This window comes from Saccopteryx leptura, chromosome 2 (genome assembly GCF_036850995.1).
Source record: "Saccopteryx leptura isolate mSacLep1 chromosome 2, mSacLep1_pri_phased_curated, whole genome shotgun sequence".
NCBI classification, from domain to species: Eukaryota; Metazoa; Chordata; class Mammalia; order Chiroptera; family Emballonuridae; genus Saccopteryx; species Saccopteryx leptura.
This window is the reverse complement of record NC_089504.1, coordinates 291483444-291497518: the sequence shown is the minus strand read 5'-3', so window position 1 is coordinate 291497518 and position 14075 is coordinate 291483444. Positions and strand designations below refer to the sequence as shown.

The 14075-nt window shown below is 41.0% G+C and overlaps 1 protein-coding gene across 4 annotated transcripts in view; it reads left to right on the top strand.

Annotated features, from left to right (window-relative positions):
* Nucleotides 1-14075, top strand: part of GINS1 (GINS complex subunit 1) — a 44041-nt gene that overhangs the window by 20103 nt on the left and 9863 nt on the right. For 3 of the 4 annotated variants that reach the window (XM_066366136.1, XM_066366137.1, XM_066366135.1), the window contains exon 5: nt 11322-11438. The exons of the other annotated variant lie outside the window; for it this stretch is intronic. In XM_066366136.1, coding sequence (XP_066222233.1) covers nt 11322-11438 — 117 coding nt within the window. The remainder of the gene's footprint in view (nt 1-11321; nt 11439-14075) is intronic. 4 annotated transcript variants of the gene reach the window in all.

The window sequence follows — 14075 nt, the reverse complement described above, 5'->3', positions numbered from 1 at the left end:
GGAGAGAAATGAGAAGCATCAACTCATAGTTGTGGCACTCTAGTTGTTCATTGAGTGCTTTCTCATCTGTGCCTTGACTGGGGAGCTCCAGGTGAGCCAGTTACCCTTTGCTCAAGCCAGCAACCTTTGGGCTCAAACTGGCAACCCTGCACTCAAACTGGTGAGCACACACTCAAGCCAGCAACCTCTGTTTTCAAATCTGGGTGGTCAGTGTTCAAGTCCGACACGTTATCCAATGCGGCATCGCCTGGTCAGGCTACCCACAGGTTTTTTATCCACTCTTCCAATGATGATCACTTGGACTGTTTCCAGATATTGGCTATTGTAAACAATGCTGCAATGAACATGGGATTCTTAGGATATATTCCTAGAAGTGGGAAAGCTGGGTCATAAGGCAGTTACATTTTTAATTTGAGGAAACACCATCCTGTTTTCCACAGTGGCTGCACCAGTCTGCATTCCCACCAGCAGTGCAGAAGGCTTCCCCTTTCTCCACACCCTTGACAGCACTTGTGGTTTGTTGATTTTAAAGGGATCTTAAGAGATGGCTATGACTGAAGGTTGGATAGATAAAAGTGGGCTTTGAAAAACAGTTGTAAGCCTGACCTGTGGTGCTGCAGTAGATAAAGAGTCGACCTGGAACACTGAGGTTGCAGTTTTTTAAAATACTTTATTTATTCATTTATTATTCGTTTGTTAATGAGTGCCATTCTGGCATGTGTGAGGTGACATCTCATTGTGGTTTTAATTTGCATTTCTCTAATGATTAGTGACCTTAAGCCTTTTTTCATATGCCTATTGGCCATCTGTATGTCCTTTTTGGAGAAGTGTCTATTCAGGTCCTTTGCCCATTTTTTAATTGGCTTGTTTACCTTCCTGGTGTTGAGTTTTAGAAGTTCTTTATAAATTTTGGTTATTAACCCCTTATCAGACATACCAGTGAATACATCCTCTCTCATTGAGTGGGTTTTCTTTTTGTTAATGGTGTCTTTTGCTCTGCAAATACTTTTCAGTGTGATATAGCTCAATTTGTTGTTTGTTTCACTTGCTCAAGGAGCTATATTGGCAAAATAATGCTTCCAGAAGTGTCTGAGAGTCTATTGCCTATGGTTTCTTTTTTAATTTAGTGTTTAATTGTTTGAAAAACTAGAAAACAGAAAGGAATGAATATGGCTGCCATAACAATGCAACAGTGACATCTTATTTTTTCCAAGAGCAAGCAGAATTTTTTACAACTGTTTTTCATTTTAATGAGGTGAAAGAAAGAGAGAAAGAGGCGGGGGGAAGCAGGAAGTGTCAACTCCCATTTGGGCTTTGACCAAGGAAACCCTAGGTTTCAAAACTGCAACCTCGCCTGACCTGTGGTGGCGCAGTGGATGGAGCGTCGACCTGGAGCGCTGGGGTCGCTGGTTCGAAACTCTGGGCTTGCTTGGTCGGGGCACATATGGGAGTTGATGCTTCTTGCTCCTCCCCCTTCTCTCTCCTCTCTAAAATGAATAAATAAAGTATTTTAAAAAACTGCAACCTCAGTGTTCCAGGTCGACTCTTTATCTACTGCAGCACCACAGGTCAGGCTTACAACTGTTTTTCAAAGCCCACTTTTATCTATCCAACCTTCAGTCATAGCCATCTCTTAAGATCCCTTTAAAATATAACAAAAGATATGGACCTTCTCATTAAAAAATACATAAATGCAATTTATAAATATTTTCAATGAATGTTTAGATTCTTATCTCCCTTTCCGAGGGACCAAGCCCATTCTTATACCATCTTTAGACTCATTCTCTCTTAAGGTGAAATGGGGTGGGGACTGGGGTGGCAGTTATCCTCTCTTCTTCCATGCCAGACTAGTTTTATTTTTTATTTTTTAAACTTTTATTAATTTTAATTTATTGTGTTAACATGGATTCAAGTGTCCCACTGAATATAACACTCTCATACCCCACCCTCATGTCCCTATTTATACCCTCTTAGCCCCCCTTTCCCTAACTTCCTCTTCCCTTCCCTCTGGGATTTGCTGTCCTGTTATCTGTGTCTATCTGTTGTGAATATATTATTTCACTAATCCCTTCTCTGATTCCATCCCTTTGTTCCCCTTCCTTCTGACAGCTGTCCCTCTGATCCCTGTGACTCCACCTCTGCCTCTGTTCTGTCCTCAGTTCACTTTGTTCATTAGATTCCACATATAACTGAGATCATATGATATTCTTCTTTCTCTGCCTGGCTTATTTCACTTAGCATAGTAATCTCCAGGTCCATCTATGCTGTTGCAAAAGGTATGGTTTCCTTCTTTTTCATGACCATGTAGTATTCCATTGTATATGTGTACCACAGCTTTTAAATCCACCTGTCCACTGACAGACTTTTGAGCTGTTTCCAGATCTTGGCTATTCTCAACAATGCTCCAATAAACATGGGGGTACATATCACCCCTTTTGAATCTGATTTGCTATTCTTAGAATATATTTCTAAAAGTGGGATAGCTGGATCAAAAGGCAGTTCCATTTTTAATTTTTTGAGGAAACACCATACTGTTTTCCACAGTGGCTTCACAAGTACATTCCTACCAGCAGGCAGGAGGGTTCCCTTTTCTCCACACCCTCGCCAGCACTTGTTTTCTAATAATTTGTTGATGAGCACCATTCTTATAAGTGTGAGGTAGTATCTCATTGTGGTTTTAATTTGCATTTCTCTGATGATTAGTGACGTTGAACATTTTTTCATATGCCTATTGGCCATCTGTATATCCTCTTTGAAAAAGTATCTATTCAATTCTTTTGCCCATTTTTTAATTGGATTGTTTATCTTCCTGGTATTGAGTTTTGGAAGTTCTTTATAAATTTTGGTTATTAACCCCTTATCAAACATATTGGAAAATATGTTCTTCTATTGTATGGGTGTCTTTTTATTTTGTTCATGGTGTTTTTTATTGTACAAAAGGTTTTTAGTTTGATATAGTCCTGTTTGTTTTGTTTGTCCTTTATTTCACTTGCCCATGGAGATTAATCAGCAAAAATATTGCTGTGAGAGATATTAGTGAGTATACTGCCTGTTTTCTTCCAAGATATTTATAGTTCCATGACTTATATTTAAGTCTTTTTATCCATTTTGAGTTTATTTTTATGAGTGGTGTAAGTTGGTGGCTTAATTTTTATTTTTTTTGCATGTACTTGTCTAATTTTCCCAACACCATTTATTTATTTATTTAGTTAGTTAGTTATGACAGAGACAGAGAGGGACAGATAGAAACAGACAGGAAGGAAGAGAGATGAGAAGCTTCTGTTCTTCATTGTGGCACCTTAGTTGTTCATTGATTGCTTTTTCATTTGTGCCTTGAACAAGGAGCTACAGCAGACCGAGTGACACCTTGCTCAAGTGAGTGACTTTAAACGCAGGGTTGCTGACTTGAGCACAGGATCATAAACATGACCCTATGTCACTGGCTTGAGCCCAAAGGTCGCTAGCTTGAGGAAGGGGTCACTTGCTCTGCTGTTGTACCCCCACCCCCCGTCAAGGCACATATGAGAAAGCAATAAATGAACAACTAAGGTGCTGCAATGAAGCATTGATGCTTCTCCTCTCTCTCTCATCCTGTCAGTCCCTACTGATCTGTTCCTCTCTCTGTCTCTCTCACTTAAAAAAGAAAAGATAATAAAATGGCAATAAATAAGTACATATCAATAATCTTAAATGTAAATGGATTAACCCTTTAAGTAGTATGAACATTCATGTATATCTTGTGCCTCCAAAGTACAATTGATTTATTTTAAAAATGTCTAAGGCAGCGGTTCTCAACCTATGGGTCGTGACCCCGGCGGGGGTTGAATGACCAAAACACAGGGGTCGCCTAAAGCCATCGGAAAATACATATTTATTATATAATACATTTTTCCGATGGCTTTAGGCGACCCCTGTGTTTTGGTCGCTCGACCCCCGCTGGGGTCACGACCCACAGGTTGAGAACCGCTGGTCTAAGGCAACATTAAAAAAAGGGAAATGTATGTTCTTGTTTCTATAAATTAGTTATCAAACATGATTTTAAGTTAATAAAATGGTAACTCCCAGGGATCAGTGAGCATGAAAAAAACTCACTACTCAAAGGGTTAAAACAAAGGTTATAATAAGGGATAAAGAAGGTCATTAAGTAATTATAAAGGGAACAATTCAACAAGAGGATATAACCATTGTACATATCTATGCACCCAACATAGGAGCACCTAAATATGATATAGAAAGCAGATTTTGATGGACATAAAGGAAGAGATCACAAGCAATGTAGTAGGGGACTTTAACAATCCACAAACATCAATGGATATATCCTCCAGACATAATATCAAAAATAAACAGCAGCCTTAAATGACACACCAGATCAACTGGATTTAATTAATATGTTCAGAACATTTCACCCCAAAGTAGCTGAATATACATTCTTTTCAAGTGCTCATGGTTCATTTTCTTGGATAGACCACATGTTAGGACATAAAATAAGTCTCAATAAATTTAAGAAGACTGAAATCATATTAAGCATCTTTTCTGACCACAGTGGCATGAAAATAAAAATCAACTACGATAGAAAAATGGAAAAACATTCAAATACTTGGAGGCTAAATAGCATATTATTAAATAACTAATGAATTAACAATGAGATCAAGGAAGAAATCAAAAATTTCCTTAAAACAAATGAAAATGAACATACAACAACCCAAAATTTAAGGGACACAGCTAAAGCTGTCCTTAGAGGGAAGTTCAAGGCAATAGAGTCATACGGAGTGGCTCTGGTCGCAACATGGCGATGCCCAGGATGGGCAGAGCATCGCCCCCTGGTGGGCAGAGCGTCGCCCCTGGTGGGCGTGGCGGGTGGATCCTGGTCGGGCGCATGCGGGAGTTTGTCTGACTGTCTCTCCCTGTTTCCAGCTTCAGAAAAATGAAAAAAAAAAAAAAAGAGAACACCCAAATAAATAAAATCAGAAATGAAAGAGAAGTAACAACTGACTCCACAGAAATACAAAGGATTGTAGGAAAATATGATAAAGAACTATATGCCAAAATACTGGACAACCTGGTGAAATGGACAGATTACTAGAAACATAAATATTCCAAAATGAATCTGGAAGAATCAGAAAACTGAAGTAGGCCAATTACAACAAATGAAATTAAAACAGTTATCAAAAAAGTCCCAGTAAACAAAAGTCCTGGACTGGAGGCTTCAGAGGCAAATTCTACCAAATATTCAAAGAAGTAACACCTATCCTTTTCAAGCTATTTCAAAAAATTCAAGAGAAGATTTTCAAGCTCATTTTATGAGTCAAGCATTATCCTAATTCCAAAACCAGAGGGACACTACAAAGAAAGAAACTATAGGACAATATCCCAGATGAACATAGATGCTAAACTTCTGAAAAAATATTAGCAAACCAGATCCAGCAAAACATCAAAATGATCATACACCATGATAAAGTGGGATTTATTCTGGGGAGGCAAGGCTGGTACAATATTCACAAATCAATAAACGTGATTCATCACATAAACAAAATGAAGGATAAAAATCACATGATTGCCTGACCAGGTGGTGGCGCAGTAGACAGAGTGTTTGACTGGGATGCTGAGGACTCAGGTTCAAAACCCTGAGGTTGCTGGCTTAAGCGTGCATTCATCCAGCGTGGGCTCCCCAACATGAGCACAGGGATGCCACCTTGAGCATGGGATCATAGACATCACCCCATAGTCACTACCTTAAGCCCAAAAGTCACTGGCTTGAAGCCCAATTGTTGCTGGCTTGAGTCCAAGTCACTGGCTTAAGCAAGGAGCAAGCCCCTCCATCCCACCCCACCCCCCGCAGCCAAGGCACATATGAGAAAGCAATCAATAAACAACTAAGGTACCACTGTACTCAAGGCAGTGAACTCAAGGATTTTGACCCAGGGTCCTCTGCATTCAGGCCTGTGCTCTGTCCACTCTGCCACTGCCTGGTCAGGCCTGTTTTATTCTTTAAACCTATAATCTTTCTTGCCTGATCTGTGGTGGCTCAGTGGGTAAACCGTCAACTTGGAATGCTAAGGTTGCCAGTTCGAACCCAGGCTTTCTCAGTCAAGGCATATATATCAATATATGGGGAGTAACTACTGTGAGTTGATGCTTTCCTGTCCTCTTTCTCCTCTATCTTTTACTCTTTCCTCTTTCTAAAAGAAATAAATAAAATCTTGATCCTGGCCGGTTTGCTCAGTGGTAGAGCATTGGCCCAGTGTGTGAATGTCCTGGGATCCCGGTGAGGGCACACAGGAGAAGCACCCATCTGCTTTTACATGCCTCTGCCTCTTCTCTCTCTCTCTGTCTCTCTCTGTTTTTCTCTTCCCCTCCTGCAGCTATTGCTCAGTTGGAGTGAGTTGGCCCCGGCACTGAGGATGACCCTATGGCCTTTGCCTCAGGCACTAAAAAGAGCACGGTTGCTGAGTAACAGAGCTATGCCCCAGATGAGCAGAGCATCGACCCCTAGTGGGCTTGCCAGGTGGATTCTGTTCGGGGCACATATGGGAGTCTGTCGCTCTACCTCCCCTCCTCTCACTGAATTAAAAAAAAAAAGATTCTTTTAGCCCTGCCCAGGTAGTTGGAGAATCATCATGGCGTATGGAAGTTGCCAGTTTGATTCCCTGGTCAGGGTACATACAGGAGCAGCTCAATGTTCCTGTCTCCATGCCTCTTTCAAAAAGAAAAAAAAAACAACAAAAATTCTCTCTTTGTCTTTAACCTTTCACATTTTAATTATGATGTGTCTTGGTGTGGGCCTTTTTGGGTTCATCTTGTTTGAGACTCTCTGTGCTTCCTGGACTTGTATGTCTATTTCCTTCACCAGGTTAGGAAAGCTTTCTGTCATTATTTCTTCAGATAGGTTCTCCATCCCTTTCTCTCTCTCTCTCTCTCTCTCTCTCTCTCTCTCTCTCTCTCTCTCTCTCTCGTGACAGAGAGAGACAGACACAGAGAGGGACAGACAGGAAGGGAGAGAGATAAGAAGCATCAATTCTTTGTTGCGGCACCTTAGTTGTTCATTGATTGCTTTCTCATATGTGCCTTTACTGGGGGCTCCAGCAGACCAAGTGACCCCTTGCTCAAGCCAGTGACTTTGGGCTCAAGCTGGTGAGCCCTGCTCAAACCAGATGAGCTTGTGCTCAAGCCAGTGACCTCGGGGTTTTGAACCTGGGTCTTCTGTGTCACAGTCTGACGCTCTATCCACTGTACCACCACTTAGATCCTTTTTCTCTTTTTTCATCAGTACCCCCATGATGTCAATGTTGGTGCTTGAAGTTGTCCCAGAGGCTCCTTACACTATCTTTATTTTTTTGGATTTTTTTCTTTTTGCAGTTCTTATTGGGTGTTTTTTTGTTTCCTTATATTCGAATTGCTGATTTGATTCTCAGCTTGATCTACTCTACTGTAAATCTTCTATATAAATAAAAATGTAAATGTTCATTTGTTCAAAATCTTAAATCTCCGAAAGTTCTTCACCGATTGCTTTGAATTTTTTTTTCTGTATTTTTCTGAAGTTGGAAACGAGGAGGCAGTCAGACAGACTCCCGCATGCGCCTGGCCGGGATCCACCCGGCATGCCCACCAGGGGGCGATGTTCTGCCCATCTGGGGTGCCGCTCTGTTGCAACCAGAGCCATTCTAGTGCCTGAGGCAGAGGCCATGGAGCCATCCTCAGTGCCCAGGCCAACTTTGCTCCAGTGGAGCCTTGGCTGTGGGAAGGGAAGAGAGAGAGGAAGGAGAGGGGGAGGGGTGGAGAAGCAGATGGGCGCCTCTCCTGTGTGCCCTGGCTGGGAATCAAACCTGGGACCCCTGCATGCCAGGCCGATGCTCTACCACTGAGCCAACCGGCCAGGGCCTTGACACAATATTACATTCAAATACGCGCTCTTTTTTATATACCTATTATATAGATATAGATGTCACACCTATGACAGGTAAAAACATGCTTTTTAAATAAAAACAGTGCCATCTGTTGGATGTAAAAGCAACACACGCTATACTAAATATTTTATGATTCCATTTCAATGTTTCCGACTTACCATCCATTTACTTGAGGATGCAGGGTCGCGAGTACGGTGATCACATCCTGCAGCTTCAGATCTGCTTTGTTCTCAACAGAATGAACAAGACAGGCTGAGAGTGGCTGAAAGATGTCAAGAAGAAACAACAAATCAGAGTCAAACACGACTCCGTGCTCAGCAATCATGCGATTACAATCGCCTTGCATTCCGGTACAACCCAGCTGATGATTATAGTTTGAGCTGTCATGTTCTCATTGGCACTATGACTGAAGTGTGTCCTTATTGCAAGGCTCTGAAATTTAATGGAGAAACAAAAGGAATGTGTTGCACTGCTGGAAAAATTAAACTGCCTTAACTTGGAGAACCGCCAGAGCCATTAAAAACTTTGTTTGCCGGATATACTGCCGAATCAAAGCATTTCCTATCTAACATCAGGAAATAGAACTCATGCTTCTAAATGACGTTGTTTGGTGCAGAAATCGTAACAGCTCAATTTATGCCAACTTTCAAAGTGAAAGGACAAATTTATCATAAAGCCGGCTCTCTGCTTCCGTTCCCAGATGGTCAACATAAATTGCTACAAATGTATTTCATTGGTGATGGCACTGATGAATTGAATGCACGCTGTGGAATTTCTACTGGCATAAAAAGGTTCATCATTTCCCAACTGCAAGAGCTTCTTCACGAAAAAAACAATTTAGTGCGTTTGTTCAAAACAGCAATTGACATGATGCCATCTTATACTCTATCCACTGTGCTACCTCCTAGACTCAAAACAATTATAACAACAAAGATCACTGATCACAGATCACCATAACTAGTATTGTAATAATGAAAAAGTTTGAAATACGATGAGAATTTCCAAAACGTGACAGAGACAAGATTGTTATTTGTGCTGACAAAATGGCTGCTGGAGAACATGTGTGAAGATTCAATGCTCCAACTATAGACGAAGTGGCAATTGTTATAGTCAGAGATCAATTCCACCTAGAGATATTGTTCTTCATCAGAGAAACAATCAATTGACAAAACTTGCAGAAACCCATCGATGCTACGATGCCCTGCAATATTCAATCATTTTGGGGGATGGTGTCAATAGATATCACTTCAACGTAATAGTGGAGGAAGTAACTACAGATATGGTAGAAAAAGCAAGAGAACCAGAATTAGAAGTAGAGCCTGAAGATGTGACTGAAATGCTGCAATCTCATGATCAAACTTTTGTGTGTGTGAGAGAGAGGGTGAGAAGCATCAATTTGTAGGTGCTTTTACTTTAGTTGTACACTGAGCTTCTCATACGTGCCTTGGCCGGGGCTGTGCCAGTGTCCCCTTCCTCAAGCCAGTGACATTGGGCTTTTCATGACAGCAACCTTTAGGCTTAAGCTTCCGAGCTTTGAGATCATGTAGATGATCCCCTGCTCAAGCCAGATGAGCCTGCACTCAAGCTGGCGACCTTGGGGTTTCAAACCTGGGTCCTTAGCATTCCAGCCTGACGCTCTATCCACTGTGCCACCACCTGATCAGCTAGATTGTTTCACTTATCATTTATGTATTCACTAGAGTAGCACTTCCAATTTCCTTTAATCCCTTTGCATTCACAACTTGGCTAACTGGCACAAGGGGCCTAGCTATCAGCCTGACATGCCTTCCTTTCTGAGCTTAATCATTTTTACTTTTTTATTTAAAGTGAGGGCTGTGTAGCCCTGGCTGGATAGTTCGGTTGGTCCGAGCATAATCCTAAAGTTCAGAGATTGCTGGGTCAAGCCAGGGACAGGGCACCTACAGGAACAGATCTATGTTCCTATCTCTCTCTCCCACCTCCCTTCCTCCCTCCTCTTTCCTTTCTCTAAAGTCAATAATGAAAAAAAAAAATTTTAATTAAAAATAAATAAAGTGGGAGATGTGCGACTCTTTCACTTGAAGACTTAGAGGCCGTTCTTGGGTTATTAATTGGCCTAATTTTAATATGTTTTGTGTCTCAGGGAATCGGGGGGCCTGAGGGGATAGAGAGAGAAACCGGAAAACAGCAGATTGGTGAAGCTGACAGAACACATGAAACATTTATGATTAAGGTTGCTATCCTTCTATGGGCAAAACAGTTATTTCCTCCAGCAACCTTTGGGCTCAAACCAGCGACCAAGGGGTCATGTCTGTGATCCCACACTCAAGCCAGTCACCCCTCACTCAAGCAGGTGACCTCAGAGTTACAAGCCTGGGTCCTCAGCATTCCAGGCTGATGCTCTATCCACTGTGCTACCTCCTAGACTCAAAACAATTATAACAAAGATCACTGACCACAGATCACCATAACTAGTATAGTAATAATGAAAAAGTTTGAAATACGATGAGAATTACCAAAACGTGACAGAGACACTGTGAAAATGCTTTTGGAAAAACAGTGCTGTAGACTTGCAGCATGTAGGATTTGTAAGGTCGGTCAGAAGAAACACCGAGTTCAGGCAAGAAAAGTTTATAAGGGGATCATCTGCCAGGCTCACTCCTAAGGTGGAGTTCAGCAACCAAGGCTGACTCCTAAGACAGAGGTCAGCAACCAGTTCTCTAACAGGTAGAGTTAAATAGGGGATTCAAGGGTAGGGGCTGGTAGTCCTTAAGGAAAAATATAGTTTCTAGCAATTTATGCAAGATTAACCATAAGTAAGCTAGGGGATCATCCACACTCGGGTTAGTCACCTGGATGCCCAGGGGGTAGTGACCTGGAACATCCAGTTTGTCAGTGTCCCTTTGTCCATTTAAGGAGGGAAGGGGTCATGTCCCCCACCTGCAGCCCTATCAGGGTTGTCATAAATTTTTAATTTATAAAAAAACACAATGTCTGTGAAGCTCAATAAAATGAGCTATGTCTATGTTTTGGGGGGGGTTGTGACAGACAGACAGGGAGAGAGATAAGAAGCATCAATTCTTTGCACCTCCTTAGTTGTTCACTGATTGCTTTCTCATATGTGCCTTGACCAGGGGGCTACAGCAGAGTGAGTGATCCCTTGCTCAAGCCAGTGACCAAGGGGTCATGTCTATGATCCCATGTTCAAGCAAGTGACCCCATGCTCAAGTCAGCGACCTTGGTGTTTTGAACCTGGGTCCTCCACATCCCAGTCCAACATTCTATCCCTTGTGCCACCACCTGGTCAGGCTATGCCTATGGTTTAAATGAATGAATGGTCATAACCATGATCCATATGGGTATATGTGCTGTTTTTGAAAGGATGATTATACAGTTTCTACTGGTAATTTTGTGATATGACCATCTTTATGTTTGCAGATCGAATGGTTCAATCATTATAAAAAGTCCCTTGCTACTTACATGAGGTCATTGGGAGGAGATGAAGGTTTGGATATTACACAGGATACGAAACCTCCCAAAAGCCTATATATTGAAGTAAGTATACCTCTTAAAACTGGCTTTTTGTGTTCGTGTATGTGTGAGACAGGGACCGAGAGAGGAACAGATAGGGACAGACAGACAGAAATGGAGAGAGATGAGAAGCATCAGTTCTTCATTGTGGCACCTTTGTTGTTCATTGATTGCTTTCTCATATGTGCCTTGACTGGGGAGCTACAGCAGATGGAATGACCCCTTGCTGAAGCCAGTGACCTTGAGCTCAAGCTGATGAGCCTTGCTCAAACCAGATGAGCTCACGCTCATACTGGCAACCTCAGAGTCTTGAACCTGGTTCCTCGTCAGACGCTCTATCCACTGTGCTACAGCCTGGTCAGGCAAAAAAAAAAATGCATAGATTGTGCAGCTTTTTTCTGAGGGTAAATGAATATATATATAAGCTTATATTAAAAAAGAAAGGGAACCCTGGCTAGTTGGCTCAGTGGTAGAGTGTCGACCTGGCATGTAGAAATCCTGGGATTGATTCCTGGTCAGGGCACACAGAAGTGACCATCTGCTTCTTTTCTCCTCCTGCTCCCACTTTCTCTCTCTCTCTCTCTCTCTCTCTCTCTCTCTTCCCCTCCCACAGCCATGGCTTGATTGATTTGAGTGCATGGCCCCAGGCACTAAGGATGGCTCAATAGAGCCTCTCCCTCAGTCACTAAAATAGCTCAGTTGCAAACATCGGCTCCATATGGGCAGAGCATCAGCCCCAAATGGGAGATTGCCAGGTATATCCTGGTAGGGTTGCATGCAGGAGTCTGTCTTACTATCTCCCCTCCTCTCACTAGAAAAAGGGGGGGGGGGATGAACCAAAATAAAAAATACTACCGGTATGTGGATGATAAAAAAACTAATATTTTCTAAATAGACCAGTTTTAATATTTTTGGCTTCAGAACCATGTCAACATTTTATAGTTAAAGTGGAAAATCGACTCACAAATTTTGAGAGCAAAATAAAACAAATTAACCTGTATTTTAAATTGATGGATTAGTCAAACTGGAATTATTTTAAATTACTTTAAAACACATAAATTGATTATTTCTAGTGGGTATATTATAAGATTGAAGAACAGAGCAAAAAAGTATGGCACTGGGAACCAAGATTTTCAAAATAAGAGAAGAGAGATTCAAATATTAAAATGAAAAAGTTAAGTGAAAATTCTGTTTTCCCAAACTCGAATTCGAAGTAACAGGATATAGTCAGGTTGAATCATCTCTTTAAAAACAATTTTTTTCTTATCTCTGCTGAAAAAGCCTAGAAACAACAACCACCCCCAGATAATGAGCATATAGCTTTGGGAGTCTAATTGCCATTTCCCACTAAATAAAACCAGGACTTCTTCAGGAAAAAAAGGAGTGATTCTTAATTTTAAATAAAAAATGTACAAGCTGAGCAGGAACACCATGTCTTTCTAGAAAGCAAGGAAAGTATGAAGGATTACATGGTTGCTCAGAGTTTTGGGAACTGATTTGAAGGAGCTCCCTCTGACCAAAGAAGGGGCAATTTGAACATCAAAGTGAATTATCAGTGAATTGAGTAACATCAATTTTGTTAGAATTGTGAATGGATAATGACAACATACAACAATTACAATTTTAAAAAATAAAACCTTTTTGGGCCCCCTTGGAGATATGAGGTATGTAACTTATATTGAGAAGCAATAAAAAAAGAATGGAATCAGGTATCCATCTACCTTTACTGTAAAACTCTATCTCAGAGTAGCCAGATTATTTACAAGGAAAATTTCTTAATAGAAGAATTCCCACTAATAAATGCAGCAAGAATAAAAGAACTACATTAATGACATTTTGTAACCTTAATGCATGAAGGCAAATAGCTACTAAAACCTTAGAAAGTTAATGGAGTCCTTAATAATGGATAGATACAGATGGTTATGGATAACACCAGATGGTTATGGATAACACCCGGACTCACTGATTAATCTTAACATCTGTAAACAAGTTGAAAAGCCTGTGGAGTGAATAAAGAGAAACTTTATTTAGATAATAGTTTGTAAACTAGGCAGAAGCAGCCTCCATCAGAAACAAAGTGTTGAAAGTGTTGCTCCACTGAGACAAATGAGAAGGCACCTTTTATAGGGAATTTTCTTGCCTGTAGTTTCCATTTTGGTCCATTTCATGTAAATGAGGTTTCCAAATTGTACAGTTCTGATTGGTCCAAATCATGCAGTTCTGGTTTGTCGGTATAGATGCAAATGAGAATATAATTTGCATAGTTTTAACTGGACAGGGAAAATCTCAGTCCATTGCTCAAAAGATGAAACCAGCCCTGGCCAGGTAACTCAGTTGGTAGGAGCATAGTCCCATTACACCAAGGTTGTGTGTTCATTCCCCATCAGGGTACATACAAGAGTCAACCAATGAATGCATAAATAAATGGAACAATAAATCAGCGTTTCACTCTCTCTAAAAATCAATAAATAAAAGTAAAAGAAAGTAAAAATGAAACCAGGGCATCCCTGCAATGGTTGACTCAAATTGGCATAATTGACTCCCAGTCTGTAGGAAATTTGGAGACAGAGAGGGGGACATGTTAAACAAGTGTGGCATAGTGCATGAGGTGGAGGGTTTAGTCAGGTCTACCCTGGTATACAAAATACAGTGTGTCCGTAA